This window comes from Heterodontus francisci, chromosome 6 (assembly GCF_036365525.1).
Source record: "Heterodontus francisci isolate sHetFra1 chromosome 6, sHetFra1.hap1, whole genome shotgun sequence".
NCBI lineage: Eukaryota > Metazoa > Chordata > Chondrichthyes > Heterodontiformes > Heterodontidae > Heterodontus > Heterodontus francisci.
Window position 1 is genome coordinate 86,919,362 of NC_090376.1, and position 26,910 is coordinate 86,946,271.

At 43.9% G+C, this 26,910-nt stretch overlaps 1 protein-coding gene across 4 annotated transcripts in view; it reads right to left on the reverse strand.

Annotated features, from left to right (window-relative positions):
- Positions 1-26,910, reverse strand: part of LOC137371420 (neutral amino acid uniporter 4-like) — a 452,533-nt gene that overhangs the window by 288,123 nt on the left and 137,500 nt on the right. Inside the window, exon 11 of one of the 4 annotated variants that reach the window (XM_068033992.1) lies at positions 15,655-15,793. The exons of the other annotated variants lie outside the window; for them this stretch is intronic. Coding sequence (XP_067890093.1) covers positions 15,655-15,793 — 139 coding nt within the window. The remainder of the gene's footprint in view (positions 1-15,654; positions 15,794-26,910) is intronic. 4 annotated transcript variants of the gene reach the window in all.

The window sequence follows — 26,910 nt, forward strand, 5'->3', positions numbered from 1 at the left end:
CTGGTACCGCACTAGTGACAGCCTGCTAGCCCAAAAATGACCTGTTTATTCATACTCTGTTTTCTGTCCGTTAACCAATCCTCAATCCGAGCCACTCCATTACCTTCAATCCCATGAGACCTAATTTTGTGCAATGATCATGTGTGGCACCTCATTGAATGCTTTTAGAAAATCCAAATACACCATATCCACTAGTTTCCCCCTTATCTACCTTGTTAGTTATAACGTCACAAAACTTTAACAGCTTTGTCAAGAACGATTTTTCTTTCATAAATCCATGTTGACTCGAATCAATAATTTGATTTTCTGAGTGCCCTATGACTATATTTCTAATAGTAGATTGTAGCATTCTTCTTACTACTGTCAGGCTAACTGACCGATCATTCCCTGCCTTCCTGAATAGCAGGGTTACGTCTGCTGCCTTCCAATCCACAGGAAGCATTCTGAAATCTAGGGAATTCTGTAAGAACAAAACCAATGCATGCACTATCTCTGTACCACGTTTTGAAAAACCCTAACATATTGGCCAAGGGATCTGTCAGATATTATGCCCATTAATATCCTTATTATACTGATTTAAGTTCCTCAATTTCACTACTCCCTTGATTCCCCACTATTTCTAAAATATTTTGTGTGTCTACTGTGAAGACAGATAGAAAGTATTTATTTAATGCCTCTGTTATTTCCTTATTCCTCATTGTGATTTCTCCCATCTGTCTGTAAGGTTCCCACGTTCAGTTTCGTTAATCTCTGCCTTTTTAGACACTTATAGAAACTTTTACAATCTGTTTATGTTTCTTGCTAGTTTACTCTCATTCTATTTTCACTATCAATTTCTTGCTGATCTTTTGCTGAATTCTAAAATCCTCCCAATCCTCAGGATACTACTTTTTTGGCAACTTTATTAAGCCTCTTTCTTTTAATACTATCAGCCACAGCTGGACCACTTTTTCCATGTCCCTATCACTACCACATTTCCTTTTCACACCCTTATTTGAATGGTCTCCTATAACACAGTGCCATGGTTAGTTTGCTTATCCATCCTGCAGACTTTGCCCTCATTGATATAGACAGCATGAACCTCATACCTGTTGGGCAAGAGCAAAGGCCGAAGCTCCTGTAGCATTGCACATGGAGTCCCAAAAATGTCTGACTCACAGCCACAGCCACCTGTCCCTAACCACTAACTAGAGCTGTACCACTACCAAACTCTATCTAGCCTTGCTTTAGGTATTTAATTAACTAATGTTTATGTATTTAATCAACTTAGCTTATAGATTTTAATTAAAGTAATTATTAAAAATTAAATATTTACCTGGAACTACCACACCCCCACCCCTGCCTACATGTCACTTTGCAATTTTTTTTCTCTGGTGCCCCTCAAACTCTCAAATGCTCAGTGCCTCCACTCCTGTTTAAACTGGTGCTGCTCAGGGTTCCCGCCCTTTAACAGCTAAGTGGAACACCCCCCCATATCAGAGCACAATATACCCCCATATCCCCAGGATTTCTAACTGCACTTGGGTGTCAGCCTTGGCTCAGTTGTTAGCAGTCTCTTTTCAAGCCCCACTCGAGACTTGAGCACATAGTCCAGGCTGACATTCCAATTCAATGCTACATTGTAGGAGGTGTCATCTTTCAAATGAGATGTTAAATCAAGCCCCATGGGTCCTCTCAGATGGATTAAAAGATTCAATGGTACGATTCAAAGATGAACAGGGGAGTTTTCTCTGTTGTCCTGACCATTATCATCCCTCAACCAATCATTAGAACAGATTAACTGGCCATTTTTATCTCATTGCTCTGTGCAATGTTTTCCTACACTTCAAAAGTACTTGGTTAGCAGCAAAGTGATTTGGAAGTGATGAAAGGTGCGATATAAATGCAAGTGCCTTCTTCACAAAGGTGTAATCATTCAGAGTAAATATTAAGTCAAGTCAAAATCTGCTTGTTCATAGGGACATAAAAGATCCCATATCACTATTCAAACAACAGGGAGTTCTCCCAGTTTCCTGGCTAATATCCCTACCTCAAACATCTGTGCAACAAATTAACAGATTTAATGGCTTTTCTCCTCATGTGCTGTGCACAAATTGGCTACTGTTTGCCAATGTTACAACATAGACTGCAATTCAAAAGTGCTTAACTGGATAGGAAGGATTTTGGAACATCGTGAAGACATGATAAGGCACCATATAAATACAAGTTAATTTGTATCAGAGAACTCCTCTTTGCTGACGATGCTGCTTTAACATCTCACACTGAAGAATGCCTGCAGAGTCTCATCGACAGGTTTGCGTCTGCCTGCAATGAATTTGGCCTAACCATCAGCCTCAAGAAAACGAACATCATGGGGCAGGATGTCAGAAATGCTCCATCCATCAATATTGGCGACCACGCTCTGGAAGTGGTTCAAGAGTTCACCTACCTAGGCTCAACTATCACCAGTAACCTGTCTCTAGATGCAGAAATCAACAAGCGCATGGGTAAGGCTTCCACTGCTATGTTCAGACTGGCCAAGAGAGTGTGGGAAAATGGCGCACTGACACGGAACACAAAAGTCCGAGTGTATCAGGCCTGTGTCCTCAGTACCTTGCTCTACGGCAGCGAGGCCTGGACAACGTATGCCAGCCAAGAGCGACGTCTCAATTCATTCCATCTTCGCTGCCTTCGGAGAATACTTGGCATCAGGTGGCAGGACTATATCTCCAACACAGAAGTCCTTGAAGCGGCCAACATCCCCAGCTTATACACACTACTGAGTCAGCGGCGCTTGAGATGGCTTGGCCATGTGAGCCGCATGGAAGATGGCAGGATCCCCAAAGACACATTGTACAGCGAGCTCGCCACTGGTATCAGACCCACCGGCCGTCCATGTCTCCGTTATAAAGACGTCTGCAAACGCGACATGAAATCGTGTGACATTGATCACAAGTCGTGGGAGTCAGTTGCCAGCATTCGCCAGAGCTGGCGGGCAGCCATAAAGACAGGGCTAAATTGTGGCGAGTCGAAGAGACTTAGTAGTTGGCAGGAAAAAAGACAGAGGCGCAAGGGGAGAGCCAACTGTGCAACAGCCCCAACAAACAAATTTCTCTGCAGCACCTGTGGAAGAGCCTGTCACTCCAGAATTGGCCTTTATAGCCACTCCAGGCGCTGCTTCACAAACCACTGACCACCTCCAGGCGCGTATCCATTGTCTCTCGAGATAAGGAGGCCCAAAAGAAAAAGAAATTTTTAATAGGGTTTCTTTAATTTTACTTCAGTCCAAGGTACACAAGAATGTAAAAGACTAGAAAAATCTACTGTCCATCTTGCTGTTCTAGAGAACCATAGAAAAGTCACGGCACAGAAGGAGGCCATTCAGCCCATCGTGTCTGCAGCAGCTGAAAAAACTAGCTGTCCAATCTAATCCCACCATCCAGCACCTGGTCCGTAGCCTCTCGGGTCACAGCACTTCAGGTGCATGTCCAGTACCTTTTATATATAGTCTAGATACCTTTTAAATATCCCAGTGATGAAATATGCCAAGAACAAAAGACTTTCCTACAGAACTTTTAAAAGGGCTTTGGGTGTAGTCTGAGCATACCCATATCTTTGTGCCATATGGCTTCAGGGGTGAGGGAATTCTTAACTGCAATGAGAGCTTGCAAAGATGAGAGCAATCCAGTAGCCTTGTTTTCAGAATCCTAGTCATTTGTAATGTAGATACTCAAGTTCATGCAAGAAAAAAAATCAGTCTGTAGTGATGAAAAAAATGTGGAAATGTTCATTTGTTTGATTCCCTTTCAGTGGAAATCTGACAAGTAAAATTGCAGCTTGGTGAAATGGGAACAGATCTAAACAATTCTATGTGGAGGGGAAAAGCTGAAATTGCTTTAGACAAAAAGGGGTAAAAATTCACTCCTGCTCCTCCTGGTTCCACAGTAAGGTTACTTTTAAATCTAAATTTAAGAAAAACATACCTTTCACTGGCAGCCATAGGAGCAGGCTCAGCTTATTACATAGTACTTTTCCAGAGATGCTTCAACAGATGTTAGGCCCCTTGCATTAATTATAGGTCCAACACCTACTTTGGACAGATGCCAATTTAGCAATGGCCCAAGCCAATGCTTAGATTAGGCACAGGTCGTTCCACTGCTACACCTGTCACCATTGTGCCCATTGAAAATCAGGTGCAACACATATCAATTTTTACCTCGATGTATCTGGAATGTGATAAAATAATTTCTCAAAATATCAAAAGTTAATGCTTTTCTGTTGAACGTGGTGAGCTTTCTTGATACAAGACATTTTATTACGTAAGCATGACACCTAAAGTTTTGCTGAGAATGAAGAAAACTATGTCAGTGTAGGATGCTCAATTATCTTGGAGCTTTTTGCGATTGCTGATGCAGCACGTGAACTGTGCCCTGAAATCTTCAGGTTGCAAAGGTCAAACACAAGGATCCACAAGATGGCAACAAGCATCAATTCCAAAACCCTGAGGTAGCACTTCACAAGTTAATAACCACGGCACGATACTGTTAGGTTTGATACAACTTGATCAAATTCAAAATATTACACAAATTTTACCAGCATACTTCACAAGGCCAAAAGACTGTACTGCTCAAAGCGGTAAGCTGTTTTTCATAGATAAGGAAGACCTTGGGCAGCAGTGACTGCTGAGACTGCAACTGGTACAAGACATTCCTAAGCCTGATAAAGGTGGATGAAAGGATCTGGGAAACAACTCTCCACCAATACTCATATTGATTGGGAACTGAACTTGGGGGTGGGCTTTTACTCCATGATTTTAGACAAAGAACTCGATGTACTATTGGACATTTTGTATCAAGAAGAACTTTGATAGGACAATAAGGTCCTGTCAATATAACACCCAGGCCTACTTCTGGATAAAAGCTATAAAGGATGTTGTAAAAAGGCACTCACTGCTGCAGTCGGAAGGGTAACTTGGTCAGTTGCCAGTTAAAGGGCTACATTGAGTCACTGCCAAACTGACCACTCAGTGTTAATGAGGTTTTTGCTTCTAGTCACTTGATCTTAAAGTAAAAGGGTAGATCTGTGCATGCTTATATGTAATCTGGGATTACCGTGACAGTATTGTAGATACTTGATCGCGTCGTTGGCACCAGCTAGACCTCATCGTCACAAGGCGAGCCTCCTTAAACAGTGTTCAAATCACACGCAGCTTCCACAGTGCGGACTGCGACACCGACCACTCCCTGGTGTGCAGCAAGGTTAGACTCAGACCAAAGAAGTTGCATCATTCCAAGCAGAAGGGCCACCCGCGCATCAACACGAGCAGAATTTCTCATCCACAGCTGTTACAAAAATTTCTAAATTCACTTGTAACAGCCCTTCAAAACACTCCCACAGGCGATGTTGAGACCAAGTGGGCCCACGTCAGAGACGCCATCTTTGACCACCAACGGCAAACGTGCGAAGAGAAATGCAGACTGGTTTCAATCCCATAATGAAGAGCTGGAACCTGTCATAGCCGCTAAGCACACTGCACTGTTGAACTACAAGAAAGCCCCCAGCGAGTTAACATCCGTAGCACTTAAAGCAGCCAGAAACACTGCACAAAGAACAGCCAGGCGCTGCGCAAATGACTACTGGCAACACCTATGCAGTCATATTCAGCTGGCCTCAGACACCGGAAACATCAGAGGAATGTATGACAGCATTAAGAGAGCTTTTGGGCCAACCATCAAGAAGATCGCCCCCCTCAAATCTAAATCAGGGGACATAATCACTGACCAACGCAAACAAATGGACCGCTGGGTTGAGCACTACCTAGAACTGTACTCCAGGGAGAATGTTGTCACTGAGACTGCCCCCAATGTAGCCCAGCCTCTACCAGTCATGGATGAGCTGGACATACAGCCAACAAAATCGGAACTCAGTGATGCCATTGATTCTCTAGCCAGCGGAAAAGCCCCTGGGAAGGACAGCATTACCCCTGAAATAATCAAGAGTGCCAAGCCTGCTATACTCTCAGCACTACATGAACTGCTATGCCTGTGCTGGGATGAGGGAGCAGTACCTCAGGACATGCGCGATGCCAATATCATCACCCTCTATAAAAACAAAGGTGACCGCGGTGACTGCAACAACTACCATGGAATCTCCCTGCTCAGCATAGTGGGGAAAGTCTTTGCTCGAGTCGCTCTGAACAGGCTCCAGAAGCTGGCCGAAGCTACCCTGAGGCACAGTGTGGCTTTTGTGCAGAGAGATCGACAGTTGACATGCTGTTCTCCCTTCGCCAGATACAGGAGAAATGCCGCGAACAAGATGCCCCTCTACATTGCTTTCATTGATCTCACCAAAGCCTTTGACCTCGTCAGCAGACGTGGTCTCTTCAGACTACTAGAAAAGATTGGATGTCCACCAAAGCTACTGAGTATCATCACCTCATTCCATGACAATATGAAAGGCACAATTCAGCATGGTGGCTCCTCATCAGACCGCTTTCCTATCCTGAGTGGCGTGAAACAGGGCTGTGTTCTCGCACCCACACTTTTTGGGATTTTCTTCTCCCTGCTGCTTTCACATGCGTTCAAGTCTTCTGAAGAAGGAATTTTCCTCCACACAAGATCAGGGGGCAGGTTGCTCAACCTTGCCCGTCTAAGAGCGAAGTCCAAAGTACGGAAAGTCCTCATCAGGGAACTCCTCTTTGCTGACGATGCTGCTTTAACATCTCACACTGAAGAGTGCCTGCAGAGTCTCATCGACAGGTTTGCGGCTGCCTGCAATGAATTTGGCCTAACCATCAACCTCAAGAAAACGAACATCATGGGGCAGGACGTCAGAAATGCTCCATCCATCAATATTGGCGACCACGCTCTGGAAGTGGTTCAAGAGTTCACCTACCTAGGCTCAACTATCACCAGTAACCTGTCTCTAGATGCAGAAATCAACAAGCGCTTGGGAAAGGCTTCCACTGCTATGTCCAGACTGGCCAAGAGAGTATGGGAAAATGGCGCACGGACACGGAACACAAAAGTCCGAGTGTGTCAAGCCTGTGTCCTCAGTACCTTGCTCTGTGGCAGCGAGGCCTGGACAACGTATGTCAGCCAAGAGCGACGTCTCAATTCATTCCATCTTCGCTGCCTCCGGAGAATACTTGGCATCAGGTGGCAGGACCGTACCTCCAACACAGAAGTCCTCGAGGCAGCCAACATCCCCAGCTTATACACACGACTGAGTCAGCGGCGCTTGAGATGGCTTGGCCATGTGAGCCGCATGGAAGATGGCAGGATCCCCAAAGACACTTTGTACAGCGAGCTCGCCACTGGTATCAGACCCACCGACCGTCCATGTCTCCGCTTCAAAGACGTCTGCAAACGCGACATGAAGTCCTGTGATATTGATCACAAGTCGTGGGAGTCAGTTGCCAGTGTTCGCCAGAGCTGGCGGGCAGTCATAAAGGCGGGGCTAAAGTGTGGCGAGTCGAAGAGACTTAGCAGTTGGCAGGAAAAAAGACAAAAGCGCAAGGGGAGAGCCAACTGTGTAACAGCCCCGACAAACAAATCTTTCTGCAGCACCTGTGGAAGAGCCTGTCACTCTAGAATTGGCCTTTATAGCCACTCCAGGCGCTGCTCCACACACCACTGACCACCTCCAGGCGCTTACCCATTGTCTCGCGAGATAAGGAGGCCAAAGAAGAAAGAAGATTGTAGATACTTACTTGTAATCTCTTGCTGATTTTTTAAGTAAAAGGTACTTATTCTAGAAATCTGATTTGCAATGTTTATTCCACGGGTCAAAACTCGATGAACTGTGATAAAAATAAAGTATTACAAAATTGGGAGCTGATCGGAACATACCAACGTGAAAGATAATGGATGAATTAGTGACAAAGTATGTGGCGGGGAAACTGTCCCTCCAGGAGGCGAGTGGACAGGTAATCTTAAATGACAATGAGCCACTGAATGAAGCCGAGCAGTGGATGCAAGCATCCAAACTGTCAACCGAGGAAGATGAAAGCTGTCTGGTTGATGGCATATCAGAGGCAGGTTAAGAACGTTGAATGTGAAAATATCAGGTTGAGAAAGAAAATCAACGATGAGGCCAGTGACAGAGGCAGTCAACAGGCTGTTGAAGGAAGAAAGGAAAGTAAATGGAGGCTTGAGGAGAAGCCAGAAAAAGAAAGGGAGAGATAGTGTAATAAAGAACAGTATTTAGAAAGACAGTGTATTAACAACCAGAATCAACGTGGGCAATAGAGGAAGCCAAACAACAGCATCGAGCAGAACAGGCAGAATGGGCAAATGAGCACCTGAAAACCACAGAGTTGCACAGGAACAGATCTCAAAGGATTGGGAAAGTAAGAAAGACCACACTGTAAGAGAAAAATTAAGGAATTAGAAGTTAGGTTCAGAGTGCAGAGAGGTGTTGTGTGTGCCATAACCCCATTTCCAATACGTTATGATATGGAATAGAAGGATACAGAAAGTGATGAAGGCGAAAAGTCAGACTGGTCAGAAAGGAGTCCTCCTGGTAATAGTCAACCCCCACCTGTGGCCCTGATGCATCGGTATCATCCTCCAACACCGGATGCGCTGTCCAGGGCCGAACCTATCCTAAATAGGGAGTTCGTGGTCCCCGATAATATGGAGGATCTGAGGAAAATGGGTAGTGACACCAAAAGGCTGGAATAGGGAGGGGATCTACGGGGACATTATTTAGAAGTAGAACAGAAGGCTGCTTTAAGCGTTCTGGATGAAGAAGAGAAGAAACAGCTGCTTTTTACTTTGAGTCCTGGAATGTTTAAGAGTCTCCCACTGGAAGTGAAGATGGGAGATGGTCATTATGAGGCTCCTAAGATGAGAACTGCTCAAGCGATGGGGGGGCAGGAACAGGGGATCCAAGGCTGTAGCAGAGGTAAAGCAGGGTCCCAGCGATGGCATTCGCTGACAGACTATGGCCCACCTATTTGGCTGCTATGGGAGACATGCTAGGGTCCAAAGCTACTGGTTACATGCCCTGATACCACATAGCTTTCCCCACCTGCAAGCTGCCATGGCAGACCTTGAACCAGATGATGAGAATACTGAGGAAAATGATCTTATGTTTTGAAGCACACCAGGCAGCTAAGAAAAATAACAGCATTATTAACAAACCAAAAGGAAAGGCTTGTGAAATGAAGGATGGCAACCATCGTAGATGGCAACAGGAAGGGGCAACTCCTGTGAATAAGAGATGTTACATTTGTAGAGACCCAGGACACTTTATCCGTGATTGCAAGAAACCCGGAAAACCCCACCTTCCACAGAGCCCCAATCTAGTGCACCCAGCTGAGGAATTGATCAGTTTGTTGACAAAACATATGGAGGAGAATGAGGCTCTTCAGGGCAACATTCATGCAACCCATAGTGAATACTGTGGGGAGACTCAAGAATGAAGAGGCCGTGCCCAGCCCAAGTACCTGTACCCACACAGGTATGGTGATTGGGGAAGACCACATATGGACATCGTGACAGAGAGAAAGGGGATTAGTTAGTAGATACTGGACTCCAGCATAGTAATTCACTCTTGCTCCCCAATGAGGTCCCTCTGGTCAAGTGGAGATCCCTATACTTTAGGCAGCTTCACAGACGATTCAAAGGCTGGGATGGTATCAAAACTTCAGAACTTTAAGGTGGGGTGCCTCCAAATAGAATGGGCATGTGTATTAATGAACTGGGATCAGCCAGGAATGGGAGTGTTAAGTTCTGATTGGATGTTGATCCATAATGTGCTCATGGACACATTTGTTGGGTGGGGTGGACCATATGAAGAAATAGTTAATACATCCTCATGACGTGGTGAGGTATGGGTAATAGCGCCTGTGGGACACTATGACTTAGAAACATTAATGGCTGGGGTGCAGTGAACTTTTGCTACCTACAAACATGATTGTGCCAGGGTAGCAGGGGTAGAGGTGCATGTAGACAAAGAGCCAATGTCCTGGCTCCAGAAACTGTACAGGCTCCCTAAGGAAGCCAAGAAAGATCTAGCAAAAGCTGCAGTGTCCATGGTGAAACAAAGGGTATTGAGACCTACTGTAACACATATTAATTCTCCCATTTGGCCAGTAAAGAAGCCAAACAAGCCTTGGCAGATGACTGTAGATTATAGAATCCTGAATAAAAACATCCCTGCCTGTGCTCCCACAGTAGCAGCCATGGCTGATCTGATTGGCAGTATGCCCAGATGTGCCACTGTGTTCACAGTACTGGACACAAACAGATTCTGGTCAATTCCCTTACATTATAAGACCAGTATAAATTTGCTTTCACATTTTAAGGGACAGCAGTATGCCTGGACTTGTTTGCCACAGGAATTTCATGATAGCCCAGCTATCTATGGGGAGGTGGTAGCATTGTGGTATTGTCACTGGACTAGTAACCCAGAGACCCAGTGTATTCCACTGGGGGTGTGGGTTCGAATCCCACCATGGCAGAAGGAGGAATCTGAATTCAATCAATACAAAAAATTAAAATAATTAAATTTTAAAAATCTGGAATTAAAAAGCTAGTCTAACAATGTTGATTGCCACAAAAATACATCTGGTTTACTAATGTCCTTTAACTGATCTGGCCTACACGTGACTCCAGACCCACTTAAATGCCCTCTGAAAAGCCACTCAGTTGTAAAAGTCAATAAGGAATGAAACGGGACGGACCACCCTGCTTCTACCGAGACACCGGAAACGACAATGGCAAATCCAGCCCTATCGACCCTGCAAAGTCCTCCTTACTAACATCTGGGGGTTTGTGCCAAAGTCCCACAGACTAGTCAAGCAACAGCCTGACATAGTCATACTCACCGAATCATACCTTACAATGTTTCAGACACCACCATCACCATCCCTGGGTATGCCCTGTCCCACTGGCAGGACGGACTCACCAGAGTTGGTGGCACAGTGATAAACAGTCGGGAGGCAGTTGCCCTGGGAGTCCTCAACATCGACTCCAGACCCCATGAAGTCTCATGGCATCAGGCCAAACAGGGGCAAGGTAAACTCCTACTGATTACCACCTACCGGCCCACTTGGAGAAAGCACTAAGGGTGGCAAGGACACAGAATGTACTCTAGGTGGGGGACTTCAATGTATATCACCAAGAGTAGCTTGTAGCACCACTAGCTGGCCAAGTCCTGAAGGACATAGCTACAAAACTGGGTCTGTGGTAGGTGGTGAGGGAACCAAGAAGTGGGAAAAACATACTTGACCTCATCCTCATCAATCTTCCTGCTGCAGATGCATCTGTCCATGACAGTATTGGTAGGAGCGGCCACCGCATGAGGGTACCCTCCATCTTGTTGTGTAGCACGACCACTGTGCTAAATGGGATAAATTTCAAACAGATCTAGCAATGCAAAACTGGGCATCCATGAGGCTGTGGACCATCTGCAACAGCAGAATTGTACTCAACCACAATCTGTAACCTCATGCCCAGGCAAATCCCCCATTCTACCATTACCATCAAGCCAGGGGTTCAACCCTGTTCAATGAAATGTGCAGGAGGGCATGCCCAGAGCAGCACCAGGCATACCTGAAAATGAGGTGTCAACCTGGTGAAGTTACAACCCAAGACTACTTGAATGCCAAACAGTGTAAACAGCATGCAATAGAGCAAAGCGATCCCACAACCAACGGATCAGATCTAAGCTCTGCAGTCCTGCCACATCCAGTCATGAATGGTGGTGGACAATTAAACAACTAACAGGAGGAGGAAGGGTCACTAACCTGCAACGTTAACTCTGCTTCTCTCTCCACAGATGCTGCCAGACCTGCTGAGTATTTCCAGCATTTCTTGTTATAATTTCAGATTCCCAGCATCCGCAGTATTTTACATTTATTAACTAAGAGGAGGAGGCTCCACAAATCTCCCTATCCTCAATGATGGGTGAGCCCAGCAAATCAGTGCAAAAGATAAGGCTGAAACATTTGCAACAATCTTTAGCCAGAAGTGCCAAGTGGATGATCCATCTCGGCCTCTTCCTGACGTCCCCAGTATCACAGATGCCAGTCTTCAGCCAATTCGATTCACTACAAGTGATTTCAAGAAACGAGTGAAGGCACTGGATACTGCAACGGCTACAGTCCCTGACAACATTCCAGCAATAGTACTTATGTCCTGCTCTCCAGAACTTGCCGCGCCCCTAGCCAAGGTGTTCGAGTACAGTTACAACACTGGCATCTACCCAGCAACATGGAAAATTGCCCAGGTATGCCCCGTACATAAAAAGCAAGACAAATCCAACCGGGCCAATTACCGCCCCATCAGCCTACTCTCGATCATCAGTAAAGTGACGGAAGGTGTCATCGACAGTGCAATCAAGCTGCACTTGCTTCGCAATAGCCTGCTTAGTGACGCTCAGTTTGGGTTCCGCCCGGGCCACTCAGCTCTTCACCTCATTACAGCTTTGGTTCAAACATGGACAAAAGAGCTGAGCTCAAGAGGTGAGGTGAGAGTGACTGCCCTTGACAACAAGGCAGCATTTGATTGAATATGGCATCAAAGAGCTTTAGCAAAACTGGAGTCAATGGGAATTGGGGGGGAAACTCTCTGTTGGTTGGAATCGTAACTAGCGCAAAGGAAGATGGTTGTGGTTGTTGGAGGTCAATCATCTGAGCTCCAGGACATTACTGCAGGAGTTCCTCAGCGTAGTGTCCTAGGCCCAACCACCAGCTTCATCAATGACCTTCCTTCAATCATAAGGTCAGAAGTGGGGATGTTCGCTGATGATTGCACAATGTTCAGCACCATTCGCGACTCCTCAGATACTGAAGCAGTCCGTATAGAAATGCAGCAAGACCTGGACAATATCCAGGTTTGGGCAGATAAGTGGCAAGTAACATTCGCGCCACACAAGTGCCAGGCAATGACCATCTCCATCAAGAGAGAATCTAACCATCTCCCCTTCACATTCAACGGCATTACCATCGCTGAATCCCCCACTATCAATATCCTGAGAGTTACCATTGACCAGAAATTGAACTGGAGTAGCCATATAAATACCGTGGCTACAATTGCAGGTCAGAGGCTAGGAATCCTGAGGCGAGTAGCTCACCTCCTGACTCCCCAAAGCCTGTCCACCATCTACAAGGCACAAGTCAGGAGTGTGAAGGAATACTCTCCACTTGCCTGGATGCGTGCAGCTCCAACAACACTCAAGGAGCTCGGCACCATCCAGGACAAAGCAGCCCGCTTGATTGGCACCCCGTCCACAAACATTTGCACCATCTACAAGATACACTGCAGCAACGCACCAATGCTACATAGGCAGCACCTTCCAAACCTGCAACCTCTATCACCTGGAAGGATAAGCACAGCAGCTGCATGGGAACACCACCACCTGCAAGTTCCCCTCCAAGCCACACACCACCCTGACTTGGAACGTTCTTTCACTGTTGCTGCGGCAAAATCCTGGAACTCCCTTCCTAACAGCACTGTGGGTGGACCTACCTGCATTTTGGAAGGTCCAATGCAGGTGGGAGGTATACAGTTAATGGCAGAACCCTCAAGAGTACTGACAGGCAGAGAGATCTGGACGTACAGGTCCACAGGTCACTGAAAGTGGCAACGTAGGTGGATAAGGTAGTCAAGAAGGCATACGGCGTTCTTGCCTTCATCGGTCGGGGCATAGAGTATAAAAATTAGCAAGTCATGTTGCAGCTGTACAGAACCTTAGTTAGGCCACACTTAGAATATTGCGTGCAATTCTGGTCGCCACAATACCAGAAGGACGTGGAGGCTTTGGAGAGGGTACAGAGGAGATTTACCAGGATGTTGCCTGGTCTGGAGGGCATTAGCTATGAGGAGAGGTTGGAAAAACTCGGATTGTTTTCACTGGAACAACGGAGGTGGAGGGGCGGCATGATAGAGGTTTACAAAGTTATGAGCGGCATGGACAGAGTGGATAGGCAGAAGCTTTTTCCCAGGGTGGAAGAGTCAGTTACTAGGCGACATAGGTTTACGGTGCGAGGGACAAAGTTTAGAGGGGATGTGCGAGGCAAGTTTTTTTACACAGAGGGTGGTGAGTGCCTGGAACTTGCTGCCAGGGGAGGTGGTGGAAGCAGATACGATAGCAATGTTTAAGAGACATCTTGACAAATATATGAATAGGAAGGGAATTGAGGGATATGGGCCCCGGAAGTGCAGAAGGTGTTAGTTTCGGCAGGCATCAAGATTGGCACAGGCTTGGAGGGCCGAATGGCCTGTTCCTGTGCTGTACTGTTCTTTATACATTAACTGCAGGGGTTCAAGAAGGCAGCTTACCACCACCTTCTGAAGGGCAATTAGGGATGGGCAATAAATGCTGGCCTGGCCAGCAATGCCCACATCCCATGAAACACATAAAATAAATAAAATTTTTCATTTGTATATGCCTAACTGTCTATTCAGTTAGCCAGGTCAGCTTGTACAATATGTCTGATTTACTGTTATTTTCAGATAGTGAAAGGGAGCATGAGGAAATACTGTGAAAATTGCAAGAATTGTTTAAAACAGCAGGTCTTAAGGTGAACCCTAAAAATGCACAGATAAGGGAATGTTCAGTTTTTCGGACTAACTATTCGACCAGGAGAATGCACAAAAGATGAGGCAAAGCACAAGACCATCCAGGGGTTGCACCGACCAAGCTCAATGACTGCCACTAGGTCATTCCTGGGCCTAACAGGGTACTGTAGAGATTTTATTGAGGGAGATAGGCGACAATGACGCTGTTGCTGAAGATGCTGAGAAAGAGAGTGGAATGGGATAGGGACAAACACTGCGAGAAGGCTTTTGGGGAATTTAAAAAGCATTTACAAACATCTCCAGCATTTGGAGCAATGGATCTCAGTAGGATTTCTCTCTGGAGGTAGCAGCAACTGACGCCAGCTTAAGTGCAGTTCACATGCAGGAAACTAATGGGCACCTAAGACTTGCGGCCTATACCTCTAGGTTACTATCAGAGGTGGAAAAAGGGTACTCAACCTGTAAGCGTCATTTGCTGGCTACGTTCTGGGCAGTAAAACATTTTAATGTGTTTACCAGGACACAGTCTGGGAGTGGCAAGGGAGGAGCGGCATCTACGACCCCCAGAAAAAGGTGTGTAAGTAGCAATATCACTGCCCACCACCTTTAATGCCCAACAATCTGAATGAGCGCCTGTATCATATGTGGTGACCCACTCCAGAGTTTCCCCCATCGTACCCAATCTGTTCAGATTCTATGTTTATGTGTATTGAATATCTAGCTATATGGGCTAGAAGGTGACTTAAATCAGCCAATTGCAAACCACTAGTCACAATGCTGATGTTGACCACCATAGTAGAAGTGCTAGGAAAAGGAGAAGAGGATTATTATATCCTTGAAGTGAAGCTACGCACGAAAACAGAGCCTAGGTGGGAGGGGAATAGGAAAGCTGATGAATTAGCCAGGAAAGGGGCTGAGGAAGGGGTTCCATGATACCACGTGAATCAGGTGTAGTAGCCACAACACTCCCAACAACCTGTGCAGTTTCTCTCCCACCTGACCTTAAGACAGTACAATTAAATGACATTGTATTGAAAGTTGTGGTTAACGAAAAGGAGACAGGTCAATGCAATGAGGAATCTTATGGCGCCAGCGACAGAGGTTAGGGAAGGGATGTTATTTAAAGGTCATAAGCGGATGGTACCTGAGGAGCATCAAGAGGAGTTGGGTGGTCCGGGGCAGGACACCCCAGTCCAGAAACCACCTGGAAATGGGTAGAAGTGGGATTCTGGCTGCATATGCGGAAGATGTGGAAAACTATTGTAAAAATTGTTCTGTGTGTCCTGTCAAGAATAAGGCATATTAATTTTGTCATATGAACATTGATTTTAAACTTGTTTGGAAGAAAAGAAGGCCTGTTACAAGGGCTGTCAGACACTTAGCTGCAAAACATTTGCATACTAACAGACAGTGCTTATGGAGACAAAAGGACCATTCCCTGACACATTCAACCCACAATGGATTTTGATCACCAGACATTGAAAGTGTAAGGAAGTGCATTCTAGAGACTAAGAAAATACAATCCACAAAAGTCAGGACTGGCTAAACCAGCTGGTCACATGACTAACTGGCTGGTCCAGGGTGTTCTAAACTAGCCACAGAGTTTTTGAACTCAGAAAGATTGTTTCCTCCTGAAGTGAGAAGACCTCTCCTGTCTGCTCCCATCTCTTTCTCAGAAGCCTCTGGATCCACTGAGAACACATGAACCCCAAGAGGGAAAAGTCTCCTACATCGAACAAGGTTTAAAAATAATACTGGGCCCCAAAGAAAAGCAAGACCTACCTACAATCAAGGACTCTACAGCAAGCTCGAAGAACAGTAACCAAAACCATTTTCAGATATTGCCTCAAACTTTTCTACTTTATTTCTTCTGCTCTTTTCTGTCTCTATCTGCATGTGTGTATTGTGTATGCGTGCTAGCGTGGGCAGGTCGTGTATCCCTGGGCGTTAACCGAATTGGAGTTTAATAAAGTTCAACCTTTTTTCTTTAAACCTAAGAAAACCTGTTTGACTAGTTTCCTTGCCTTATAATTGGAAGTTAGTGAACAAGGATTCACTGAGGGGGAGCTAAAAAAACAGTGTGTTTAAAATTAAACCCTGTTACGTTAAGACCAGGTGAAGGTGGAGAGGGAACCCTAGACCCCTTTCTCACCTGGTCGAAACAGTGCAGATAATAATCCAGACCCCAACAAGAAAAAGACTCAACTGGGTGTGCTCAGTGGCCCGAGGGGCTGTGGCAGCGTGTCCATTTCACTGGTCTACTGGCCGCCACCAAAAAGGGGAACTAATACCGTCTGGTTTTGATGGGTAATATATCTAAGTTCCATATAAGTTGGCAACAGCATTATGAACAGCTAAAACGCTAGTTGAAGTATTCTCCCAGTGGCGATTGCCGAGAATAGTTAAATCAGAGCAAGGTCGCTCTTTCAGAGAATAAGCGATGCAAGCTCTGGTAAAGGTATTAGGGATTGAAGGAAAATGGCATGTTGCCCACAACCCAGAGTCATCGGGAATTGTAGAATAAATCGCACGTTGAAACTGGTCCTATGAAGAATTGAAGGAACAACATACTAAGCAGGACGTGGTACTTCCTCTAATCCTAATGGGAATTCGCAGCAACAACTCTAAGGGTACTGGGTACTACTCTCATGAGATGGTGATTGGGAGGCCACCCATACCCCCACACACGTGCTAATCTGTAAGAATGGGAATTAGCAAATGAAAGAGGTGATATGAGATAAGTTTGCGAGCAATTTATAGGAGACCTTAAAGGTGGTAAGCTTACAGGCTCATAACATCAGGCAAGCACACCAATGCAATCGGCTGCACTTGGCCCCCAAGTAAGCCACAGGAATGGGAAGTGAGGAACCAGTGATGATACGAAACTTATCAAGGGTGGGTGTGTTTGAACCCCTGTGCAAGTGACCATATAGCTTTCTGGATAAGGTCAGACCCATGGTATATGTGGTTCAGCTGCCAAAGAAAATTAAATAGTTCTATATTAACCAGATGGAGCTTTCTCAGCCCACTGGCAGGTCAGAAAGACAGCTGGTAACGATTATGTGCATGGTGGGAATGCCTGTGCTTCACTGGGACAATAATGAACTGGATCCACCCACCGGATCACTACAAGAGGAGGTAATGCCTCCACCGGTACAGTATGAAGCATAAGTGCCTGGGAACACGCAGAGCATTGAAATGGAAAAGGGATCGAACACTGCGCCCCACTCAAAAGGAAAAGTAAAAGAAAAACACAGAAACCCCATAGGCTTAAGGGATCAGAGGGTACTGGACCAAAAATAACACTCCATTTTGTCCTCTCCCTGCTGGCAAGAACAAGGCAAAGAATGAGTAAAATAAAGGAATTATTCTGGCCAATGAGCGAGATTTTGCAGCATCGTTTACCACCTACGATGTCAAAGAAGGTAGGGGGCAATGCATAAAATGCAACACTAATCAGCCGTGGGTGTGATTCGTGGGGTGACCACTCCAAGTGTAGCCAAATAGGAAACCCTCTGGGAAACAGACAGTCTGATCCAATCCTAACGCAAAGGATATATATACTCTATTATGCTGGCCCTGATGGTGGAAAACTCATGAGGAAATTTTTGGATGCGTAAGCCCGAGTGTGGTAATCAATGAATTTAAGCCATGACTTAGACAGCTTGTCTGTGCAACAAGACATAACGTATGACGTTTCCTCACAATATGTATCGAAAATTATATCAATGGTATTCCAACATCACTGCCACCTATCATGTACAGGGATGTGGTGTTGGAAGTGCAGAGATGTATGCTGCAGAATTAAAGGCTCATCCAAAAATCCCTCTCCCTATAAACAAAACACAACCATGGGAAGAACAGAACGCTACTCGGGTTACTTTCCCCAAACACACTCCAAGACCAACAAAGGGATTAGTGATAGTTCGGATGATATTATACCACAGTGTGCATCATGAGATGCTGCCTGTAACATTAAATCTGACCGCAGAGGAACTGCTGAACTGGTGCAAGTCAAAGATAACCTGGTTGTTTGAGAGAATGATATGAAAGTTAGTAAAAGGATTTTGGGAGAGCACCAGTATAGTATTGGGGGAATCAGAAGTTAAACCATTATATTACCAGAAATTGAGAAAGGATAATGGATCTGAAGCTATCATTGAAAGAATAATACTGGACCTATTAAGGAAGATCATACCAGGCGACAACAAGGTCTGATAAATGATGCTGCAACTGATTTTAATATTGGGACCTCCCTTGTTAATAGTCCTGAATTGGGCAGCCTGAAACAATCTGTAAAGATGGTTAGAAATCGTTGAAGGAAAATGTTGAATGAATGATCTGAATCAAAAGGAATTGCAGGAGGGCCAAATCATGACCATCCATCTGCAGGATATGGTTAAACATTTAGAATCACATGCCAAAACGATAAATCAGTTTTTAAGGAGGACCAGAATGCCTCTACTGCGGCCGTGCAAAACGATGTCTGTGTAATGTATGGATTTTGGTTAGTGGAACAGACCCGAGAAAGTGTGCACTGCATTATAGAGGGAAAGCTTCCCTCATGGGTAATTAATTCACATGTGTGGGCAATGCCCACTTACCAACTTACTACAACTATACCAAGTCAGAGTTGGTACAGGTATGCCCCATGAAACATGAGTGTCATTTGCAGAACAAAACAACATTCTTATAGAATATTCCAACCTGCTTGGGAAAGCGACCCCAAGTCTGCGTGGGGAACATAGGAGTGCATAAGGAAAACCATCTAGTGGAGTATGGTGAACCCCCAAAATATGGGGTAAGGGTAGAAGGGACTACATAAGTAGCCCCAGATCTACCAGGTGTGCTCAAGTTTGGGACACAGACATCTGTCCTTACAACACGATTGAACATGCAGCCCCAGTGTGTAGATTTGATTCGGATGGGATAGCATTTCCCCATAAGTTCTGCATAGATAGGGAAGGGAATATTCCATCACCACCATGTACTAGGAATACCAATACAATAACAATCTGACTTGTCCCATCACAGTGAGAACATTTTGCTTTATCCCAGTCCAACCTGTGAGACTTGGGGTGCAAGTCGTATGAACATTTATTCACACAAGCAAATAGTTATCACTGTAGAAGATGGGTTAAAAGAACAGTTACATCAATACGTGGCTTATTTCGGCGATGACATACCACTTCCACCAGAACACGTGGTAGACTTAATGAGTCGTGTTAGCCAGTTCCAACACTATTATACCTTGATCCTAGAAAACCGGAAACTGCCTAAGGAAATAACCAAGGTCTTGGAAGATTTAAAAGCAAAATACTGCGGATGCTGGAAATCTGAAACAAAAACAAGAAATGCTGGATTCACTCAGCAGGTCTGGCAGCATCTGTGGAAAGAGAAGCAGAGTTAACGTTTCGGGTCAGTGACCCTTCTTCGGAACTGACAAATATTAGAAAAGTCACAGATTATAAACAAGTGAGGTGGGGGTTGGGCAAGAGATAACAAAGGAGAAGGTGCAGATTGGACCAGGCCACATAGCTGACCAAAAGGTCACGGAGCAAAGGCAAACAATATGTTAATGGTGTTTTGAAAGACAAAGCATTAGTACAGATTAGGTGTGAATATACTGAATATAGAACATCAGCAAGTGCAAACCTGAAGAAAAACAACCTGAAAAAAACAGTGGGTAAGCAAACTGAACAAACTAACATGAAATGAAATAAATGCAAAAAATGTAAAAAGGAATGCAAAAAAAAGGAAGAAAAATTAACTAAAAATGACTAAAAATGAAAGTAAAGTGGGGGGCTGTCATGCTCTGAAATTATTGAACTCAATGTTCAGTCCGGCAGGCTGTAGTGTGCCTAATCGGTAGATGAGATGCTGTTCCTCGAGCTTGCGTTGATGTTCACTGGAACCCTTCCCTTGCAATCAGGGCACCTTCCCTTGCAATCAGGGCAATCAGGGCACCTTCCCTTGCAATCGCAGGAGGTGTAACACCTGCCCATTTACCTCCTCTCTCCTCACTATCCCAGGCCCCAAACACTCCTTTCAGGTGAAGCAGCGATTTACTTGTACTTCTTTCAATGTAGTATACTGTATTCGCTGCTCACAGTGTGGTCTCCTCTACATTGGGGAGACCAAGCGCAGACTGGGTGACCGCTTTGCGGAACATCTCCGCTCAGTCCGCAAGCAGGACCCTGAGCTTCCGGTTGCTTGCCATTTCAACACTCCCCCCTGCTCTCATGCTCACATCTCTGTCCTGGGATTGCTGCAGTGTTCCAGTGAACATCAACGCAAGCTCGAGGAACAGCATCTCATCTACCGATTAGGCACACTACAGCCTGCCGGACTGAACATTGAGTTCAATAATTTCAGAGCATGACAGCCCCCCACTTTACTTTCATTTTTAGTCATTTTTAGTTAATTTTTCTTCCTTTTTTTTGCATTCCTTTTTACATTTTTTGCATTTATTTCATTTCATGTTAGTTTGTTCAGTTTGCTTACCCACTGTTTTTTTCAGGTTGTTTTTCTTCAGGTTTGCACTTGCTGATGTTCTATATTCAGTATATTCACACCTAATCTGTACTAATGCTTTGTCTTTCAAAACACCATTAACATATTGTTTGCCTTTGCTCCGTGACCTTTTGGTCAGCTATGTGGCCTGGTCCAATCTGCACCTTCTCCTTTGTTATCTCTTGCCCAACCCCCACCTCACTTGTTTATAATCTGTGACTTTTCTAATATTTGTCAGTTCCGAAGAAGGGTCACTGACCCGAAACGTTAACTCTGCTTCTCTTTCCACAGATGCTGCCAGACCTGCTGAGTGAATCCAGCATTTCTTGTTTTTGTCTTGGAAGATTTGTCCTGCTGGGATATCGGTATGAGTATTGAGGTTCATCCTTGGATAAGGATTATTTCCCACATCTTGGTCATTGTTCAGCTGGTAATTGTGTTATATCTGTTGACAATAACCTGCCATGTTAACAGGCGATGCAAGCAGTAAGACTGAATCAAAGCTGTTACAGAAGGTGCCAAAGAAAGACGACAACAACTACAAAGTGTAAGTACCTGTGACCCAAAATCTGGGTGTAAGCCATTTGAGAGTGGTATGTAAGAATACAGGTTTGATATAATTTAACCAAACTCAAAAACTAGACGAAATCTTACCAGCATGCTTCACAAGGCCAAAGGACCTTTTCAAAGTAAACTGTACTGCTCAATGCTGTAAGCTGTTTTTCACAGATAAGGAAGACCTTGGGCAGGAGAGAACTGCTGAGACTGTAACTGGCACAGAACATTCCTAAGCCTGATAAGGTGGATGAGAGGATCTGGGAATCAACTCTCGACCATTACTCATTGATGGGAACTGAACTTGAGGGTGGGCTTTTACTCCATGGTTTTAGACAAAAAAAACTAAACATACTATTGGACATTTTGTATAAGAACTTTTATAGGACAATAAGGTCCTGTCAATACCAATCAAGCTCATTCCTGGAAAACCGGTACAAAAACGTTGTAAAAAGCCACTTGCTGGTGTTTGTATGTTTGAGGTTTTTGTTTATAGTAAGTTGAGTTTCAAGTAAAGGGGTTGATTTGTACATGCTTGTGTGTAATTCTGGGATTACTGTGTGACAGTACTATTGGATGCTTACATGTAATCGCTTGCTGATTTTTTAAGTAAAAGGAACTTATTCCAGAAATCTTTGCTTTGCATGGTTTGTTCCACAGGTCAGAACTCTAAACTGTTTGACAAAAAGGAAGTCTTACATGACCCGAGGAATGTTAGCTGTCATAGTTAAGTGAGTGGGTAATGATCCGGCAAATGGAGTATAATATGGGAAAATGCGAAATTGTCAATTTTGGCAGGAAGAATAAAAATGGAGCATATTATCAAAATGGTGAGAGATTGCAGAGCTCCGAGATGCAGAGGGATCTGGGTGTCCCAGTGCATGAATTGCAAAAGGTTAGTATGCAGGTAAAGCACGTAATTAGGAAAGCTAATAGAATGTTAATGTTGACTGCATGGGGAATCGAATACAAAAGTAGGGAGGTCATGCTTCAGTTAAAGAGGACATTGGTGAGACCACACCTGGAGTACTGTATACAGTATTGGTCTCCTTATTTAAGGAAGGGATGTAAATGCATTGGAAGCAGTTCAGAGAAAGTTTACTAGACTAATACCTGGAATGGGCAGGTGGTCCTCTGAGGGAAGGTTGGACAGGCTAGGCTTGTATCCACTGGAGTTTGGAAGATTAAGAATCAACTTGATTGAAACATATAAGATTCTGAGGGGTCCTAACAGGGTGGATGTGGAAAGGATGTTTCCTCTTGTGGGAGAATCTAGAACCAGGGGTCACTGTTTAAAAGTAAGGGGTTGCCCATTTAAGGCAGAGATGAAGAGAATTTTTTTCTCTGAGGGTCATGAGTCTTTGGAACTTTCTTCCTCAAAAGGCAGTGGTAGCAGAGTCTTTGAATAATTTTAAGGCAGAGGTAGATAGATTCTTGATAAGCAAGGGGGTGAAAACTTATTGGGGGTAGGCAGGAATGTGGATTTAAGGTTACAATCAGATCAGCCATGAGCTTGTTGAATGGCGGAGCAGGCTTGAGGGGCCGAGTGGCTACTCATGCTCATCCATATTTACGTATGTACAGGGGAGCATTATTATGCCTAGTGAATTGATATTTGCTCCAATTGATGATGTCACCAAAGCCACTATACAATAGATTGGTTAATCAATGTAAAACAAATTTCAATGGTGCACAGTAGTTGCTAGCACTGAAAGATACTCAAAGGCTTCAGCAAAGAGATTGCATCAGTTTTTTTCCCCTTTTTGAACATAAAATGCAAAAAACAAACAGCTTGAGAGAGATATCGACATATTACATCTATATATCTATTTCCTGGAATGTAGCCAATCCCTCCCCACATTTAAAACATATATGTGACAATCTGAACTTTTCTTTCCACAAAATATCCTTTAGGTGCTCTCTGAATAGCATTTTACAATATTGCCAGCATATGGAAATACCTTCTACAATGGTAGGTATGACCAATGTTAAATCTCTATCACTTCCTTTATCTAAAGAGTTGGAAGCATGTCTCTGAGTTGGAGAAGCAGTTTGCATTCCTCATTGCTGGTCAAGTCATATAGTTAGTCAGTCAGGACTCTGAAAAGTTTTGCAGGCTACCAGCCACAGTATTAAATACAAACATGTAGCACTCCGATGCTTTCCCTCTCCTCCAGAGACTAATCAATAAATGCTTTTCTGCATAAAATAGGGATGTGTAACTAGGAGAACTGATGAACAGCCAGACTAATTTCCTACACTTATCTTACAGCAAAAGGGCATTACATCCACAGGCATATGATGACACTTGCACAGTTGACTGGAAGAATACATTGGTAAGCGTGAACATACAATGGGCCAGAAACTGCTGCAATGGCGTATCTTGTGGTAAATGACATTAATTGGATTTTTCGGCTGACCACTGAAATCGTATTTATTTGTTGCCACAAACTGCTGGATTTTTAACGAATTTATAATGGCAAGTGCCGTTAATGTGTTGTTATAATGCCAGTAATGCTGGTCCAATTCTATCAATACAATATACAAAAAGGAGTTGGACTACTGAGAAACTTATCCTAATTTGATTTGAAACCGATACAGAACTTTGAAAGAAAACCATATGTCAAGCAATGCAGCAGTTTGATTTAACTCTGAACATGCAGCTTGGGATACTATTTAATTAACGTAATGCATTTACAAGCTTTTACTTTATCTCTCATCCCTCAATCAATAACAGACAACAAAAATAACTACAGGATAAAATATTGAAACCAAGTTCTTTCAGTTAAGTTACAAAATTCTTGAAGTTAGTACCCATAATGTTGCTACATATGTTACTGATAATTTGTCAGTTGCCACAGATATCACACCATCTCCATCGCTGCAGTGTTTATTCTCTATTTCTTGACGTTAAAACTGCAGTGGAAGTTGTTTTGGGGGTTGTTCATCAAACGGAAATGTTAAGGATTCACCATGTACACTCAATTCTTTTGGCAAATGGCAACCGCCTCACTGTAGAACCACAATGAATCACTTTTTTTTTTGCTAGCTAAAAAGTTAGTGTTACCAACATCCTTAAATTCTCCTTATATGAATGCTTTTCTTTCCCCTTTCATCATCCATATTTATAGCAACATAATGGAGAATAAGCTGAAAACAAACTTCTTGAATCAGGTAATAGTAAGCATTTAAAAGTCAGGAGGGAATTAATGCTAGGTTCCTAAAGCTCAGTGCTTTCTTTACCCGTCAAGAGTGTTCACTGAACAGTTAAGTCCCTGGTTACAGCTGTGTTCCTAACTCACTGAAAAGACATCCTGCTTGGGCAAAATTGACAGGAGTAAGTTATGTAATGAGCTTGCAGCAAGCCAAATGCTTTTGAATAGTGACCAGGCATCACTATGTGAAGATGACCATTAAGCTAAAAATACTCCACCAATTGGAAAGGTTCATCATTAGTTTCCTATGGGAAATCTTATTCTTGGTCTCTAAAGTTGATAAGTATTTTTGGGTTTCAGCCCCCATCACTGATGTTGGTAGAACATTTTTAAACGAGGTTCAGGCAATATATGCATTTTGTCAGCAACTCAAACCACTTGTACTTCTAACTATCCCACCTGCACCAAGTTTAAGTACAATCCCTTCTAATAGAATGAAGCCCTAACCAGACAATCGGCTACTCTATTATTTCCATATAAACATATCACCACCCCAGAAATAAAACTCAACATTAAAAAGCACTTACACTTGTCTGGCAACTGGCACATCCAAACTGTATTTACCAAATCTGAGAACAAGGCCATGGATCACAACAGTGACAGGCAACAATTTGTACCTATATAGGGTATTTAACATAATAAAATGTGCTAAGTGCTTTACAGGAGCATGATGGAATAAAATTTGATATTGAGCCACAGTGAGATTAGATCAGCTGGCCAAAAGCTTGGTCCAAACAGCATCTTAAAAAAGAGGAATGAGAGGTAGAGCGATGAGGGGTTTAGGGAGGGAATTCCCGAGCTTAGGGCCTAGGTAGCTGAAGGCACGCCCATCAATGGTAGAGTGATTAAAATTGGGGATGCTCAAGAGGCCAGAATTGGTGGAACTCAAAAGTTCTAGGTGGAATGTAGGGTGGAGGGAGATTACAGAGGTGGGGAGGGGGAAAGCCCTGGAATATTTTGAAAACATGAATGAGAATTTTTTAAAAACGAGGCATTGCTTGACCAAGAGGCAAATGTACATCAGCAAAGACGGCAGGGGGAGGGGGGGGGGGGGGGCGGAGCAGGATTTGGTGTTCGGACACGGGCAGCAGAGTTTTGAATGAACTCAAGTTTGCAGAGGGTCGAACATGGGAGACCAACCAGGAATGTGTTGGAATAATCAAGTCAAGAGTTTACAAAGGCATGGATGAGGGTTTCAGCAACAGATAAGCTGGGACAAAGTCAAAGTTGCACAATGTTATGGAGGTGGAAATAGGCAGACTTAGTGAGGGTGCAGAGAAATGGAGCAAAAACGCATATGAGACGTGGAGCTGGTACCCTGACATCAACCACTCTATCTGGGGAGGCGCAGAGAAAAAACTAGCATTTCCTCCAAAGGAAGGGGTAAAGAGTCAGGAGCTCAATCCTTCCACACAATTTTTGTAGATCGTTTTGTTCTTTTTCCCTCCTCCTTCACTTTTTTCTGTTCCTTTTTAAGTGAAAAATCATTTGTAATTTTTTCCAATTCTAACAAAAAGTCTACATCTGAAACATTAACTCATCTCATCCCTCTGCCAATGCTGACTGAGAGTTTCCAACAGATTCCATTTTTCTTTCGGATCGTCACAACTTTGATTATTTTGCTTATTCTTTAATTGATCATTCATCTCATTTACTGTTTGTAGCGCCTTGCTGTGCACAAATTGGCTACCAACTCTACTGACATGAAAAGTGACTGCACTCCAAGAATAATTGTGAAGTACCTGGAGGCATCCTTTGGATGTGTAAGACATGACATAAATACAAGTATTTTCTTTCTTTGTTGTCATTCCTTTTAGTTTTAGCTGGGCTGTTGTGCAGAGATAAGAAATACTTGAAACAATAACTGCTCATTTATTGATTAACCATACTACAACATTTACAACAGTTATAGCAAATCTTGCCTTCCTGTCGTAGCCTGCTCACTAGAGATGTCTATCCACGTATGAAACATCATAAAAGAAACAATACTAGGAAATCAATTTCTCAGTTGACAAAACATATTTCATCCAACAGTTACTCTTTTCTTCTTATCACAGTTGTATCCTTTCCTATGAGTTTTTCTGCTTTTCAATCATCTTTAGTTAGTAAGGTTTTCT